Source organism: Salmo salar, chromosome ssa18 (genome assembly GCF_905237065.1).
Source record: "Salmo salar chromosome ssa18, Ssal_v3.1, whole genome shotgun sequence".
Classification (NCBI taxonomy): Eukaryota; Metazoa; Chordata; class Actinopteri; order Salmoniformes; family Salmonidae; genus Salmo; species Salmo salar.
This window is the reverse complement of record NC_059459.1, coordinates 63,352,978-63,371,492: the sequence shown is the minus strand read 5'-3', so window position 1 is coordinate 63,371,492 and position 18,515 is coordinate 63,352,978. Positions and strand designations below refer to the sequence as shown.

Below are 18,515 nucleotides of genomic sequence, written 5' to 3'. Positions count from 1 at the left end.
TGTGTGTGTGTGTGTGTGTGTGTGTGTGTGTGTCTGTGTGTGTGTGTGAGAATGACACAAATATATATTTTCACAAAGTTTGCTGCTTCAGTGTCTTTAGATATTTTTGTCAGATGTTACTATGGAATACTGAAGTATAATTACAAGCATTTCACAAGTGTCAAAGGCTTTTATTGACAATTACATGAAGTTGATGCAAAGAGTCAATGTTTGCAGTGTTGACCCTTCTTTTTCAAGACCTCTGCAATCTGCCCTGGCGTGCTGTCAATTAACTTCTGGGCCACATCCTGACTGATGGCAGCCCATTCTTGCATACTCAATGCTTGGAGTTTGTCAGAATTTGTGGGGTTTTGTTTGTCCACCTGCCTTGAGGATTGACCACAAGTTATCAATGGGATTAAGGTCTGGGGAGTTTCCTGGCCATGGAACCAAAATATTGATGTTTTGTTCCCCGAGCCACTTAGTTATCACTTTTGCCTTATGGCAAGGTGCTCCATCATGCTGGAAAAGGCATTGTTCGTCACCAAACTGTTCCTGGATGGTTGGGAGAAGTTGCTCTCGGAGGATGTGTTGATACCATTCTTTATTCATGGCTGTGTTCTTAGGCAAAATTGTGAGTGAGCCCACTCCCTTGGCTGAGAAGCAACCCCACACATGAATGGTCTCAGGATGCTCTACTGTTGGCATGACACAGGACTGATGGTAGCGCTCACCTTGTCTTCTCCGGACAAGCTTTTTTCCGGATGCCCCAAACAATCGGAAAGGGAATTCATCAGAGAAAATGACTTTACCCCAGTCCTCAACAGTCTGTACCTTTTGCAGAATATCAGTCTGTCCTTGATGTTTTTCCTGGAGAGAAGTGGCTTCTTTGCGGCCCTTCTTGACACCAGGCCATCCTCCAAAAGTCTTTGCCGTACTGTGCGTGCAGATGCATTCACACCTGCCTGCTGCCATTCCTGAGAAAGCTCTGTACTGGTGGTGCCCCGATCCCGCAGCTGAATCAACTTTAGGAGACAGTCCTGGCGCTTGCTGGACTTTCTGGGGCGCCCTGAAGCCATCTTCACAACAACTGAACCGCTCTCCTTGAAGTTCTTGATGATCCGATAAATGGTTGATTTAGGTTCAATCTTACTGGCAGCAATATCCTTGCCTGTGAAGCCCTTTTTGTGCAAAGCAATGATGACGGCATGTGTTTCCTTTTAGGTAACCATGTTTGACAGAGGAAGAACAATGATTCCAAGCACCACCCTCCCATTGAAGTTTCCAGTCTGTTATTCGAACTCAATCAGCATGACAGAGTGATCTCCAGCCTTGTCCTCGTCAACACTCACACCTGTGTTAACGAGCGAATCACTGACATGATGTCAGCTGGTCCTTTTGTGGCAGGGCTGAAATGCAGTGGAAATGATTTTTGGGGGGATTCAGTTCATTTGCATGGCAACGAGGGACTTTGCAATTAATTGCAATTCATCTGATCACTCTTCATAACATTCTGGAGTATATGCAAATTGCCATCATACAAACTGAGGCAGCAGTTTTTGTGAAAATTAATATTTGTGTCATTCTCAAAACTTTTGGCCCCGACTGTGTATGGTCAGTGCCTGAGTGTGTGCATGTGCCAGTGTGTGCCAGTGTGTGTGTGTGTGTGTGTGTGTGTGTGTGTGTGTGTGTGTGTGTGTGTGTGTGTGTGCGCGTGCGTGCGTGTGTGTGCGGGGGTGGGATTCATCCCGCGACAAGTGCATCTATCTTTATATGTTTCATGTCTGTACCTCTGTCTCCCAAATCTGAAGAGTAGTATAGCTTATTCCTCTGAACTCACAAGGGCAGATGGCGTGGAATGTCATCTTCCTTCAGAATGACGTACAAGATATGTGGGTAAAATACTGTATGTTCCAATAGGACTGCTGTTTTAGACAGCATGCGACAAATCACAATGAAAGCATTCTTGTGTCATACAACTGATGAGTCATTTAGCTCTGCTTGAGGAGAATGAAGTAGACGTTCTCATGTCTTGCCGGTAGGAAATGTAACATTCATCCTTCTGACTTGTTCATCAGGCCTACACGTGGCATTAATGTTCCATGCTCATTAAAGGCATGGATTATATGGTCCAACATCATCCAACCTATTCCAAAAATTCCCCAAATACCATTGAACGCTTGTGTTTGAACAACACCATGTGAAGGGAAGAGTGGCAGAAAGAGATACAATCAAAATACAGTGATCTTAGAGAAGGGACGGAAAAAAATTGAGAAGGAGAGAGAGACTCGTGTAATGTATTCAACAGCACGTCTCACCTTGATAACCTCGTCGAGATCCGGAACATCCATGTGTCAGAATAAGAAAGGCCACACAAAGGGTATTCCTTTCGTCCGACTGTCTCGACAACAATCCATATCCCATAATACCGTTTTCCAACCGCGACTTCAAATAGGCCCTGCTTTGTCACAGGATGTGGGGGTACACTGTGAGGCTCACACAAGCTCAACGAGGTATTATATATCCGGCAACGGCTGACGTCTTGTGATAGTCCATCGCTATAAATGAGCTCTTGGAAGGACGGAAGGATGGGGGGAAGAGATGAGGACTGGGGATGAGCCGTGCGTCTTTAAAAAGGGTATTTTCACCAAACAGCATGGGCTGTCGTTAAGGGAAGCCTTTGGCTTTCAAGGGCCTCTTACTGTCTGTCTGAGAGGACTCAGCAGACACAAATGTGTACACACTAACACACATGCATGCATACGCATTGGCATTCACAAACACACAGGTTGGGCAGGTTGGGTTGCTAATATCAGAATCTTAGGTGCCACCTACTGGCATTTAACCTCTAACCTGCTTCAGGGGCCCTGCTCTGTGACCTACTATGTGCTACTTCCAGCCTCTCTCATGTGTCTGTCCGTCTGTCTCCGCCTGCCTGCCTGCCTGCCTGCCTGTCTGCCTGCCTGTCTGCCTGCCTGCCTGCCTGTCTGTCTCCGTCTGACTGTCTGTCTCCGTCTGACTGTCTGTCTCCGTCTGTCTCCGTCTGTCTCCGTGTGTGTGTGTGTATAAGAGTTCCTCTTTGCCAAGATTTTGTCAAACATCCCAATTAGCAATCTTAGAAAAATATTCAAAGGCTTCACAGTCAAACATCTAAATATTCATTCCAAGTTTATGCGATACAGATGTAGGGTTTTAATTTGAGCCAGTTTGCTACAGCAGGAAAATAATCTTGCAGCATGACAAAATGTGAATTATTATGTGGATTATAATTCATGGATATTTTTGTAGGAGTTGATACATTTGATATAAGGGAAAATCAAGTCTGAAATGTAAAAGGGGAAATTACAAATATCAGAAGCCTTTTTAAATCTTAAATCTCGTGCCACAGGGTGATCACATTAAGATCCTACATCTGTACTTCAGAACATGACGCCAAGCAGAAAAAAACAGTCATCTCCCTCACAAGCTCCACAGAACCAAATGATCTCAGATTTGTCAGACTGTGCTTTTGGATATTTGTTTGGAAACTGTGTCAGTACTATATCCGCCTCTTAGACATTCAAGTTCCTCTAAGAACAGGAGGGGGTAAAAGAGAGGGGAAAGAAGGGTGAAAAACAGAGGAACTTTTCACAAACTGTCTGTGCAAGTCAAAACACTGTCTGCAAATACATGTCAAAAGGCATCACACCTTCGCATAGCGCTGCAGGGATAAAGTGTCACTCCTTACATCTTCTCTGACAAGAATGTAAATTTATACATCCACTGTATTTGATTTATCACCCTATTTTGGTCTTTGATCAACTGTTGAATGTACCATTCAAGTGGGTGACTAACTCTGTCGATCACCTATCAAATCAACCTCACGCCTCCTCACCAGTAGAGTGTTTGTCCTCAGTCTCAAGGAGTGTCCACAGATATCTCCCAGCTGGGATTTGGACAGGCACATCAAACCAGGAGTTGATTGACAAAATAGACAGGTGGTATTTCTGTCTGAGGGAAGAAAACGATGCGGCTGTCAATACAAAGCCCCCAGAATCAAAACAGTGAATGTCATGACTACCCCATCTAGTAGTATTGGGATTCGTAGATGTTTGTGTCTTGAAAAGCACGACTCAAAGGACTGGTTTTAGTTTTTGTGTGTAAATGTGGGATATTGACTTTCTATTTACATGCCAAGACACCAAGAAAAAAAGGAAAATAATCAGTCAATCAAACCACTGGGTACTGTATACTGACTTTCAGTGCTTTTGATCATTTGCGAAACTTTATACATTATTATAACTTTTTGCGTGCCCTATAACCGGGATAGATTTAGATCATGAGTTCATTATTCAGGGGTACATTCATTCCCTTTAACTTTTTGTCATTGCACTTAAACCATTTGCGGGAGCGGAACATATTTTCTTAGAAAATTTTTTGGTTTCCTAAAACCCAGCAGAACAGAAACAGCTCATGTCAAGACATGAACGACTGTCAATGAGCCAAGCATGAACGACCCTAGAATGTAACAAAAAGCATTATGTATGCAGACACATTTCCCTCTGGTCCTGTAATGGACTATAATCTACCATCTTTATGATAGATATGTTTCCAAGATCACTTGGCACACTCAGACTCTCATCTCACATACCTCAAATAATAACCCATAATGCACTGGCAGAGAACAAACCTTGTGTAAACACCAAAAGCCATTTCCAATAAAAGTTAGAATGCACCTGTCCATCAATGTCTAGCTTTTTCATTACCATTCAAGATATTGGAGCCATGGAATAGCATTTCCCCTTCAAGTCAATGTTCTGTGATTGAGTGGACCGGCGGCCATATTGAGTGGACCGATAACCCACACGATGACTGCTTCCGTCTATCCAGTCAAATTGAAATGGTCTGAGGAGCTTTGTCCATTCTAGTAATTCTCTGTCTACACTGCAGTGCACAAAATGTGGTGAGTAGTTAACTCAATGAGAAAGACAATAGTTGAACAGTTTTGAACAAATGCATTTCTTTAAATTTAAAAGAGAAGCAAGAGCGAGTGAGAGAAGAAGAGAGCTATCTATATTTTGTTGTATTTTTTTTCACTTTCACTTAGAGTAGCTAGAGAATGCAGCAAGCTAGTTTAGCCTACTCAAACACCCAGCCCAAACAGAGAGGGATGCTATGTTAGCTAGCTGGCTATGGCTATCCAACTCTGGAACTCTTCCAAGTCAAAGTAAGCTTTTGGTTTTATTAATTAATTGCCCGCCGGTGTAACTGCTAAACTGCTTGCTGACTGCATGATTATAGCGGGTTTACTAATGCGTTAGTTAGAGTAGCTATGTTGACTATGATGTTAGTTAATATGGTGACAACAATGTAGGCTGTGTGTAGCGGTTATGATATGAAGGTTTGGCTTGGGAAGGATTTTTCGCATGGTCACTGCACTGAAGCACACAAGCATAGGAAAAGGTGAGAGGAGGACAGTGCGTAGATGCGAGAAGGAATTAAACAACGAGCAAAATGATCATGCTGTTTGTATGGGGCTGCTATGAAAGTGAACTGTGTTTGCGTGTGATCAGGTGTGTATTCATTGTACCGATTCTATTGAAAAATGTTTCTTAAAAGGAAGCAAACGGAACAAAGCAGGGATATACAAACCTGAATTTGATCATTGAAACTCTCGTTTGTAACTGTGGGACTAATGATTACACGCTAGATCAGCTAGATGCAGGCAAGAGTGTGCAAGGCAGTAATAAATGTGTCACTGTCTGTCACCTTGATTACTCAATTTTTTCTCTCGACCTGTGCACTTATGTTGAAAACTTTAATTCATAGGCTAGGTTGTAGTAACCTCATGATGTGTATAGGAAAATGTGAGTATCATGTAGTGGCCTAAACCTGTTGATGTTATATTGAGTTATGTGAATGGTATATGAATGACAGTCATCCAATATGCTGTAATAGAAATGAGATTAACATCCTCCCTCGCTGACCGACACTAACTGCAGCTATATACTTATTAAGTAGACTTTGACTTAAGATTGTTGTGCTCACTTCACCATATTGATTTAATTGAATTAGTGTTTTTTATGTAGAGAACTTATCCGGTTTTACAGTGTACGTTTGGAGCAATCCATTTAGGCCATGTAATGGTTCTAGGGGGAAAGAGCCCCAAGCCCGGTGACCACAAGGACCTGCCATCGATCCAGCCAGGATTAAGAATCCAGAGGTCAGCTCAGGAACATTGGCCCTCCTGCATTTGGCCATGTATGTTGATAGGCTAATAGCTTATAAAACATTGCCATTGATTTCCAGGAGACAGACAAAGCTCAGGTCTTGGACGTTATAGGGGAGGGGGTGGACATCAGCAAGCTCAGTGCTAACCCGTACCTGCTCTCCAAGGGTTGGTCTACGAGAGGTCAGAGTTCACGGGTTGCCAAAAAAAGAGTGATGAGACGCATTATCTCAACATACATTTTTGTCTTAAGACCAGCCATAAGGCTATTGTGGAAGACATGAGACAATAGTAACATTGATGTCATAAAACAATGTCCAAATTCACTGGATACATGTTCCCATATGAGCATATATTGGGTGTTGGATATGAATACTCTGGTTGACCCTTGTAATATAGTAATTGTGGTTAATGATCATAATGTATTGTCCTGTTGGATTAAATTGATTGATTGGTAAGGTGTATATATTACAATGGGGAGACAGAGCATTCAATCAGTATTACCCCAAGAAAGAGGGTTACCTTGGGAAACATGGTTTCACAACAGAAACATCTGAGGGCAAGATAACTTCAATTTCAAACCCCTGCATTGCCATTGCCGGACACTAGAGACATAACACACTGAACCAACTATGTTACACTTCACCCCCCTTTGACCTCCTCCTCACTGCACCTGGGTCACTGCACCAATTTTGTCTGGGGTTGGAAGCCTGCCCTCTTGAGCTGGCAGAGCTAAAGCTTAGGCATTCGTTCGGGGAGCTAACACAAGACTTCAGGTCCAACGCAGGTTGCCAGATCAGTACACATTTCAGGCCAGAGGTCTAGTACTGCGATTGTAAATCGTTATGTTACAGGGAGACCTAGGGTTGCCAGATTGTGGACTAACCTGAGGGGGAGGCAGCCCACCGGCTCCAGGTGGGCAATCTGGCAACATGGTGGTCTTTTGAGGAGTGCTGCACTGGCAGTTAGGGGAAGGGTTGGCCATGCTCCAGTTTCCGTTGATGAAGATGTTGCTGATAGAGGGATCCACTGTGGGAGTGAACCACTTAGAATCATTCGGGACACATGGGAGATTTCTGGAGAAAAAGGGGTAAAACAACAATGATAATGATGAAACATGTGAATCCATTTGCCAACCTTCATAAGAAACCAGCATAATTCAATAAAGAAAACATCCGAATAGGAAAAATGGTACTTCGGCAGAAGAACTCTCAGCAGTTATCCTCAGAAAGACATGCCATTCTCATATAATACCTGTTTTAGGTCAAGCTCTTTCTAAACATAGATAATAAATCACGTTATCAACACAGCTACAGCATACAAGTCTCCTAATCTAAAACATGGAGGTAATGTAGCATGTTTCAATAAGCAGCTGAAGAATTAGGGAAGCAGAACAGCTTGATAAAGCATGTTGAACCTGATCAGGCTTGACAGAGAGAAGATAGAGCAGATATAGGATATCAGGGGTACTTACTATTGTCAACATTATTTCAACCCCTAACCGTAAAAAAAACAAGGCAAATCTACACAATACAAACATCATTCACCTCTGGGAACCCCAGAACAAATGAATATAAAATAAATGGTGGTATATAAGTTAGAATGAAGCCGTGAATAATGTATTATGTTTATTCATGTATTATACGATACATTGTAAATGCCTTCAGTCGTATGCAATTAATATTTGAAGAATCTTATTCCATGGTTGGATTAAGTCAATGATTTACTTTACCGCATGGATATTGTGTTAGAACATGTAAGAATAAAACCGAACTTTGTCTCTCAAAGAATTATCCTCCATGAGATATTCAACTTCAGATTCGGTCAAAACATCATTTTTATAAAAACATGCCAATGGGCCATATTTTGATCCAATTCCAAATCAACCAGCTTTAGATTTGGTCAAAACAACATGTTTATTGTCTTATTGAGGTGAACAATGTGCCAATGGGGGAGATGTTTGCCCAATTTCAAATCGACCCATAGCCCCCACCCAAAATGCACTTGTGGCGATCTGAAGGAATGACAGACAAGAAAACAATGTGGGAACATTTACACCAAGCATATCAGAGGGTATCCAATCCTTTCGAATGTTCAGGAGTCTTATGGCTTAGGGATAGAAGCTGTTTAGAAGCCTCTTGTACTTCCTGGACAACGTAGCTATTGTCATGCTGTGCAAGAACATTTGAAACAGGAGAAACACTGCAAACAAAACAAATGTAGTAATAATCTGTGGATTGAGGGACAGGTGTGTTAAAATGGCCGCTGGTCATACTTACGGTATCGGGTTGTTGGCCATGCAGCGAGTCCCAAACCCAGGATTATTCACCAAAGAGTCCGCCACCCGAGCAACCTCTGTGTTATTTGGCGGTCCATCATTGCTGTAATGAAATTGGACCTTGTTAGCTAGACTCCAACACTATCCCTTACAGGAGGGCTAATTATCGACATAATCCAAGGTGATCGTCTAATCATTTAATTGCCCACCATCTTGGATTTACAAAACATCCCCAGTCCTCACGATAACAAACAGACTGTGCACATATTCAGAGAATGTGGAAACAGAACATTTTGAAAGGTGCAAACTGCAATTTCTACATCCCTCCAACCACATCCCTTAGATTGACAGGAAACCAAGTGGTGGGGCTGCCATTGACTGAAAAACAAACGAAGCATTGTGGCTTTAAGAGCTGAATGTGAGGCAGAAGTTCAGGCTCAAAGCACTTGGATCATGACCTGACCAGCTGTTTATCCTGGTGGAACTTTGGGAGTTTCAATTACTGGACCAGATACCGTAACCGGGGTTGATCAAGCACGCTATAGCATTGATTAGTTCACGGAGGGTATGGCCCACGGGAATCAACAAAGATGAAGAGAATGGGTATAATGTATCCATCTCTAGATAGAGAAATTGGCCAAAAGGAAATGAGACCAACAGGAGTGGTTTTTTTTGTACTTTTGGATTTAAAGTAGTGCATGATGCCCAGCTAACATGCAACCAGACTTAGTTTAATAAAGGATGATTGAAGAATCGTTATATGTCGCTGGTATTTTGTTGAGAACATTACATTTCCAAATGAATACACACCACTGAGCACGTATGGGTGAGAAAAGCTCTTGGCATTCTGACTGAATGGAGCACATGTCAACATAACATAAACTCTGTGTGTGTGTATATGTGTGTGTATATGTGTGTGTGTGTGAGTGTGTGCGCACGCGCATGCATGCTTGCGTGTGAGAGTGCGTGTGTGTGTGCATCAGAGCACGCTATTGTACATATGTGCCTGGAGGAAAAACAGACCGCTTTCTACAATCAATGTATACACAATCTCTGCTCTTTGTCTTGAGTGTACCTTGGCGCTGCGAAAACAGCTTTTTATAAAGATCATGGCTAGGGTCCAGCTGTAGTCACTGTTGGCCAATGGGATTAATACAATGTTCATAGGCTCATTTATCTCTCATGAAGGTCAACCTATAATTTCCGCCACCATAAGCGAGGAGTCCAATCGAAGTGGCTGATTGTAAAAATGGATTTTGCTCAGCCATCTGTTTTAACATTAACAATAGCTGGGTCTGCTTCCCAAATGGCACCCTATTCCCGATATAGTGTACTAGTTTTGACCCGGGCCTGTAGGGCACTGGTAAAAAGCAGTGCACTATAAAGGGAATAGGATGCCATTTGGGAAGCACTCTTATTCAAAGTAACAAGACAATTGGGGGATCAAAACGAGCAGAGACAGACTGGAACTAATCTTAGGTTGAATCTTAGGTATATCTACAGAAAGGGAAAATCAGGTAATAGTCTATTTAGATGCAATGAGATTACAACAAACAATGCAGATCTGAGTGTTGAAATACTAATTTGGGAAATAAAATAGGCTTAATGTTCCCGGAAGGAAATATGATGCGTTTCCTTGAGTGTAAAATATAAATGGTTACTTTCTCATCAGACTGCTTTGGTAGAAAGGATGGTTTTGATCATCATAGCCTTCACTCTCCTGGTAAAGGAAAATCAGTCAGATGGATGAACTTTGTGAAACGTCACAGAGTAACAGAGTAGAGAGTAGTCTGATTAAACATGCAACCCCCTCCTTTCAACTCCCTTAATATCTGAGACAGCATTGTACGGATATTACATGTTAAAGGAATGAAGTCCTAAGACAATTTTGTCCATGGGACAATTGTGTTTGAATCTAATAGTGTCATCAATGTACGACCATACTGTGATATGAATTTAGTATCAGGACAACTTCTTTTTAAACCAATCTTTTTAACCTGCATTTGAATCTGTATTTTTTTTGCCACATTTCCCAGGCACGTTTGGTTGACATTGACTAATTGAGCTTGCATGAATTATGCATACCTTCTCTGTCTCAGCCTGGTATGGCTTTCCAGCTTAAGACTTCACAAAGGGAAGTGTCTTAAAATTATTCAGGGGAGAAGACAATATGCAGTAATTGACCACAGAGAATGTCAGAGAAGAGAAAGAACTTCAGCTTGCTAATGATGTGACACATAACCAGGCTAGATTCTGGTCGTTCTGTTGAGTTCTGCATATTTAATGTGGCGTAACAATTGCAGTTAAAACTCACTGCCTTTAGTCTAACTTTGACTAAGAAGGTGAAGCTCTACCTGTGATTTCCATAGCAACATGCTAGAGCCTGATATTGTCTGTTTAAAAGCCCAGTGCAGTCAAAAATCTGTTTTCCCCATATTTTTTGTATCATATTGTAAAACACCTGATGAAACTAATATTGTAGAAGTGTGAATAAGTTTGATCAGTGTTATTTCTGATATTTGCTGGTTGAAAGTACAATCTAATCAGCAGGTTTGCATGGGGGCGTGTTTCGGCTTTCCATGTTGACGTCACCATGTGGTTAATTGGTTTATAGACCAATAACAAAGAGAGTTCCAAACCTCTCTGCCTAGAACAGCTAGTTTTCAGTTTTCCCCTCCCCACTCAGACCACTCCCAGAAAGATTCTTCCTTGAAGATAAAAAGCCATTTTAATGGAACACTGTTACAGCAACGTACTTAATTGTTACCCAGAAATGATTTGATATTGCTATAAAAACGGCTGCATTTGGCCGCCTTTAAACTGTCCAACGGGATCAATCTATTACAATGCAATGATCTCCCCTGGATAAAATAAGCAAACCTCAATAGAATATCAATGTGCGGGAGCAGGGACTCCAATAAGATTCATTGTCACTGCAGCGGTTGGATACATTAGCAGAGTATCGGCAACTCTATGAAATATTCAACATGTTTTTCACATTATATCTACGTTTTCTGGGATGCATTTCAAAAGCAAACCCCAAAACGCAGAACATGAAATTCTCAAAGAAAATGTACTGATGGTGAACTTTCACAGAAGAAGAAAAACAGGCTTGTCGATATGTTATGTATAGAATGCTTATGTTGCCCATAATAGGACAGCCTCAATCTCAGGAGAAAATAAAATCCTGCTGAGATTGAGGCTATCCTAATATGGGCATGGTAAATGTACGTTTTTTTTTGGGCCACTTGAACAAAGAAGAGCTGTAGAACTTTTTGAAGATCTGAGGGCCCATGACAAATCTTTTCAGCCTCCTGAAGGGGAAGAGACATTGTCGTGTGTTTGTGTGTGTGGACCATGTTAATTCCTTTTTGGCGTAGAGACAGAGGAGCTTGTAGATCTCAACCCTCTACAGCCCCGGTGATGTAGATGGTGGCGTGCTCGGCCCTCCGTTTCCTGTTGTCCATGATCAGCTTTGTCTTGATGACGTTGAAGGAGATCATCTTGACTGAATGCATCACCGGTTGGTATGGCAACTGCTTGGCAACCGACCACAAGGAGCTACAGAGGGTAATGCGTACCCTGCAGTACATCACTGGGGCCGAGCACCCAGCCATCCAAGACCTCTATACAGTATAAGAGGCTGGCCCTAAAAATTGTCAAAGACTCTAGCCACCCAAGTAATAAACTATTCTCTCCGCTACCGCACGGTAAGCGGTACTGATGCACCAAGTCTGGAACCAACAGGACCCTGAAAAGCTTCTACCCCCAAACCATAAGACTACTAAAAGGTTAACCAAGTAGCTACCCGGACTATCTGCGTTGACCCTACTCGCACAACTCTTTTGACTCGTCACATACGCTGCTGCTACTGTTTATTATCTATTCTGTTGCCTAGTCACTTTATACCAACCTATACAGTACCTACTTATTCAAGGGTTTTTCTTTCTTTTTACTGTTTTCTACATTGTAGAATAATAGTGAAGACACCAAAACTATGAAATAGCACATATGGAATCAACACAAAAAAGTGTTAAACAAATCAAAATATATTTTATATTTGAGATTCTTCAAAATAGCCACTCTTTGCCTTGATGACAGCTTAGCACACTCTTGGCATTCTCTCAACCAGCTTCACCTGGAATGTTTTTCCAACAGTCTTGAAGGAGTTCCTACATATGCTGACCACTTATTGTCTGCTTTTTTTCATTCTGCGGTCAAACTCATCCCAAACCATCTCAATTGGGTTAAGGTCAGGTGATTGTGGAGGCCAGGTCATCTGATGAAGCACTCCATCCCCTCCTTGGTCAAATAGCCCTTACACAGCCTGGAGGTGTGTTGGGTCATTGTCCTGTAGAAAAACAAAAGATAGTCCCACAGGCGTATCGCTGCAGAATAACGTGGTAGCCATGCTGGTTAAGAGTGGCTGGAATTCTAAATAAATCACAGACAGTGTCATCAGCAAAGCACCCTCACACCTTCACACATCCTCCTCTGGGCTTCATGTTGGGAACCACACACGTGGAGATCATCCGTTGACCTACTCTGTGTCTCACAAAGACACGGCAGTTGGAACCTGCAATTCAACCATGAAGGTCTGTTTCACGCAGTCTCCTAGGAACAGTTGATGTTGAGATGTGTCTGTTACTTGAACTCCGTGAAGCATTTATTTGGGCTGCAATTTCTGAGGCTGGAAACTCTAATGAACTTATCCTCTGCAGCAGAAGTAATTCTGGGTCTTCCTTTCCTGTGTTGGTCCTCATCATAGCCAGTTTCATCATAGCGCTTGATGGTTTTTGCGACTGCACTTGAAGAAACTTTCAAAGTTCTTGAAATGTTCCGTATTCACTGACCTTCATGTCTTTAAGTAATGATGGACTGTCGTTTCTCTTTGCTTATTTGAACTGTTCTTGCCATAATATGGACTTAGTCTTTTACCAAATAGAGCTATCTTCTGTATACCACCTCTACCTTGTCAGAACACAACCGATTGGCTCAAATGCATTAAGAATGAAAGAAATTATAGAAATCTACTTTTATCAAAGCACACTTGTTCATTGAAATGCATTCCAGGTGACTACCTCATGAAGCTGGTTGAGAGAATGCCAAGAGTGTGCAAAACTGTCATCAAGACAAAGGGTGGCTACTTTGAAGAATCTCAAATCTCAAATATATTTTTATTTGTTTCACACTTTCTTGGTTACTACATGATTCCATATGTGCTATTTCATAGTTTTGATGTATTCACTATTATTCTACAATGTAGAAAATTGTACAAATAAATACAAACCCTTGAATGAGTAGGTGTGTCCAAACCTTTGACTGGTACTGTATGTACTGTACTACCTCAATTACCTCGTACCACTGGACATTGACTCGGTTCTGGTACCCCGTGTATTTAGTCAAGTTATCGTTCCTCATTGTGTATTTATTCGTCATGTTATTATTTTTCTACATTTTTCTCTCTGCATTGTTGGGAAGGGCCAGTAAGTATGCATTTCACTGTTAGTTAACGAAGCAGGTGACAAATAAATTGTGATTTGATTTGAGGTTAGAAAGAAATTGTGTATGTCCCATATGGCACCCTATTCCCTATGGAGTGCACTACATTTTTCAACAACAAAAAAAGAAGTAGTGCCTTATATTGTGAATAGGGTGCTATTTGGGGCACACAGTAAGATTAATTATTTAGTATGTCATTGCAGACTCAACCATGGAAGGAAAGGACTAGCCTGGTCCTAGACCTTTATGTGCTTCAGACAACTTCTCTGACAATCAATGTCATGATGACATACAGTATGGGGTTGATATGACGGCGATAGTCAGAAGAGTTGGCTGAAGCACACACACTTAGAGACCAGACCTGGAATTAATGGAGTGCCTGATTTAGGGGAAAGTAATCAAAACAATTATTCCCTCCAAACATTGGAACTAGAAGCGATCCGCAGTATCAGCTACAGCATGTGTTTTCTGCATTCACATTAACTTCTATGGGCTACGTGGGACGCGAGTGAAATATCAGGGCGGCAAATTCAAAACAACAAAATCTCATAATTCAAATTTCTCAAACATACAACTATTTTACACCATTTTAAAGATACACTTCTCCTTAATGTAACCACATTGTCCGATTTCAAAAAGGCTTTACAGTGAAAGCAAAACATTAGATAATGTTAGGAGAGTACATAGACAAAAATAACCACACAGCCATTTTCCAAGCAAGGATATATGTCACAAAAACCCAAAACACAGCTAAATGAAGCCCTAACCTTTGACGATCTTCATCAGATGACACTCCTAGGACATCATGTTACACAATACATGCATGTTTTGTTCGATAAAGTTCATATTTATATCCAAAAACAGCATTTTACATTGGCGCGTGATGTTCAGAAAATGTATTCCCACCAAAACTTTCGGTGAATGTGCACATCAATTTACAAAAATACTCATCATAAACGTTGACAAAATACATAACAATTATTTTAAGAATTATAGATACAGTACTCCTTTATGCAACCGCTGTGTTAGATTTTAAAATAGCTTTTCGGCGAAAGCACATTTTTCAATATTCTGAGTACATAGCTCGCCATCAAAGTAAGCTATACAGACACCCGCCAAGTTCTGGGGTCACCTAAACTCAGAATTAGTATCATAAATATTCTCTTATCTTTGCTGATGTTCGTCAGAATGCACTCCCAGGACTGCTACTTCCACAAGAAATGTTGTTTTTGTTCGAAATAATCCATATTTATGTCCAATTACCTCCGTTTTGTTTGTGCGTACAGAGCACTTTCCAAAGGCATAACGCGCGAGCGTGGTACCAGAGACGAAAAGTCAAAATGTTCCATTACCGTTCTTAGAAGCATGTCAAACGTTGTTTAAAATCAATCTTTATGGTATTTTTAACGTAAAAATGCGATAATATTCCAACCAGACAATAGCGTATTCATTCCAGAAGAAAAATAAGGAAAGGCGCGCTCGCGGTATCGCGCATATCCAATCCCTTTGTCCCCAGGCAGTCCACTGATTGACTGGGCTCCTATACTCTGCCCGGTTACAAGAGACGGATGAAACAACTTTCTGAAGGCTTTTGACAGCCAATGGAAGCCTTAGGAAGTGCAACGTGACCCCTCAGACACTGTCGTTTCGATAGGGATAAGAAAGAAGAACTACAATTCTCAGATCTTCCACTTCCTGGTTGAATTTTTCTCAGGTTTTTGCCTGCCATATGAGTTCTGTTATACTCACAGACGCCATTCAAACAGTTTTAGAAACTTCAGAGTGTGTTCTATCCAAATCTACTAATAATATGCATATTCTAGTTTCTGGGCCGGAGTAGTAACCAGTTTAATATGGGTACGTTTTTCATCCGGCTGTGAAAATACTGCCCCCTATACCTTAAGAAGTTAACAGTATGCTCATTGTTCATAACAACACTGTAGAACTACTTTACATCTTTTAAGAATTATTTTATATCTGTCCCGGTCAGGTTACCCCGCTGCGTTCGCTACGTTTATACATATTCAATACAAATATCAACATGTACACCTGCACTGAGAGGTGTCATTTTAAAGTCTGAGAGCATGACGTTTCAGTGGCTCACCTGTAGAATGTCGTTTGGGGCAGTCCGTACATCCAAGGCTGCAACTCCAAGTTGGGGTACTCAGCAAAAGGGGGGACGATGACGGAGAAGATGAGAGACAGGCAGACGAAGGCAGCAGGCAGAATCACCTGTGTGACATAGATATGATATCATAATCAGCTGCAAAATGACGCTTCTTTGGCGATGCCTATTTTAGGTGTCCTATCCTGTCAATACACTGTTGTGACACTGTCACAACACAAGGCTGACACAATGCTCGTCATAACAGTTCATGACAATAACGGACTGACCACATAACTCTGTAATGATATTAACAAAAGTTGCCTATTTTCCATGTTAGGACAGTGTCATGGCTGGTCTGTCATTCATGTCATCATGTGACAGACGCTACATGCAAGTCTTGCATACAGAGTACTGTTACAGTACAGTATGTTCTGTTATTAAGGTAATCTAATCTAATAGTGGGATATCTAAAATAATAATGTGTGTTACGGCACCACTTTCACCAGCCAACCAAATGAACAGAGCATATTCCCCATAGAACTAGAAGAGGGATGTAGTTTCAAGTGTACGACCGAGGCTCACTCAGGCAGCATCAAAGTGTTATTGCACAATCCAATTAGTAAATGCTGGGAGTGATAATTTGTCTTTTCACTTGTTTCATGCTTTTACTCAGATTGGAAATGTGTACTGTACTGCACTGAATAAGCATCATTCAAATGAAGTACAGTGCATTCGGAAAGTTTTCAGACCCCTTGACTTTTTCCACATTTTGTTACGTTACATTTTTTTTTAAAAAAATCCATTTTAGAATAAAGCTGTAACGTAACAAAATGTGGAAAAAGGAAAGGGGTCTGAATACTTTCCGAATGCACTGTATCATTGCCACAAATCTATTAATCGTGCTTGCATTTGTGTGTGTGTGTGCGTGTGGCGTGTGGCGTGTGCATCCGTGCCAGTGCCTGTGTGTGCCTGTTGTGGAAGAGATGGGTGGGGAGGGTAATTCCTAACATCTACTGCTACAGTAGTTACATCATCCTACCCCCATCATCAGCCCCAACCCCCACCCAATCTCTGTTACACTCCACAACAATAGTGATGCAAGCAAGAAGACATGAGACCGAAGCCTTTTTGTACCCGTGTCAATTATTATGCTCACCGTGAACTTGTTTTGGCTGCCATGCATGTGTAAGGAGTTTTATTAAACACTTTCAAACATCATCAATCGTCACCCACTTTGCTTTATTCTCTTTTCTACCATCGAAGCTCACTGCCACAATTTCCTCCCTTTCTCTCCCTCGTGGAAATGTTCCCTTTTCATTTCCGTTCTTGGAGCTGACAAAAAGTCACAGATAGAATGCGCAATATCTCTTTAATCACTTGTACCGTTAGGTACTCCACTGAAGAGAGATGTTTGCTCAACTTGATTAATTGCATGCTGCAACTGCCGGAGCCCATTCAAACAGTACAATACATTTGAAAAAATGCTATATTTACCGCAGAGTTCTATGTAAATGCAGGCACCGAAAAAGGAATAGACCGCGTTTACTGAAAAGCGGCTTAATGAGACAATACGTAAGATGGAGGACAACAGAACACACACTCTGACTGTAATTGTGTGTGGCAGCTTGTAGTAGTTCTTCTGCAAACGCCCCGCAAACAATACAGAAAAGTCATTACGTTCACAATGTCAATGCACTCTATAGACTGAGTTTAGCAGCACATACTCAAGTCTGGTGAAACAACGAATATCATCTTTCTAAATGGGTACAATACAAACACCAAAACACAATTATTGTGTTTTGTGATTCACTGTAAAATTTAAGTTCATTTGAGGGCAGACTGGCTTGTTGGCACAATACATTTGTTTTTGTGAATCAACTAGCTTGCAAATGCACAGGTAATGTACAGTGTACATATTAGGACATACATACTGCATCAGACATCCAACAGAAAATGCATCCAACGTGCTACTTGTCTGATGTGGCGTACGTCCTAATATGTACACCGTCCTACATGTAAAACAGACCATCAACCATAGAGACACAGTACCAGTCAAAAGTTTGGACACACCTACTCATTCAAGGGTTTTTATTTATTTTTACTATTTTCTACATTGTAGAATAATAGTGAATACATCAAAACTATGAAATAACACATATGGAATCATGTAGTAACCAAAAAAGTATTAAACTAAATAAAATATAATTTATATTTGAGATTCTTCAATTTCTGAGGTGCAGTTAACTCTAATGAACTTAGCCTCTGCAGCAGATAACTCTGTGTCTTCCTTTCCAGTGGCGGTCCTCATGAGATCCAGTTTCATCATAGCGCTCAATGGTTTTGGGACTGCACTTGAAGAAACGTTCAAAGTTCTTGAAATGTTCCAGATTGACTGACCTTCATGTCTTAAAGTAATGATGGACTGTGGTTTCTTTTTCCTT

At 41.2% G+C, this 18,515-nt stretch overlaps 1 protein-coding gene across 2 annotated transcripts in view; it reads right to left on the bottom strand.

The window, feature by feature from the left end:
• Positions 1-18,515, bottom strand: part of LOC106577627 (phospholipid-transporting ATPase ABCA1) — a 230,701-nt gene that overhangs the window by 85,125 nt on the left and 127,061 nt on the right. For both annotated transcript variants that reach the window (XM_014155904.2, XM_014155905.2), the window contains exons 30-32: positions 16,072-16,199; positions 8,467-8,568; positions 7,074-7,263 (exon numbers count right to left, since the gene is read on the bottom strand). In XM_014155904.2, the coding sequence (XP_014011379.2) occupies positions 7,074-7,263; positions 8,467-8,568; positions 16,072-16,199 (420 nt within the window). The remainder of the gene's footprint in view (positions 1-7,073; positions 7,264-8,466; positions 8,569-16,071; positions 16,200-18,515) is intronic.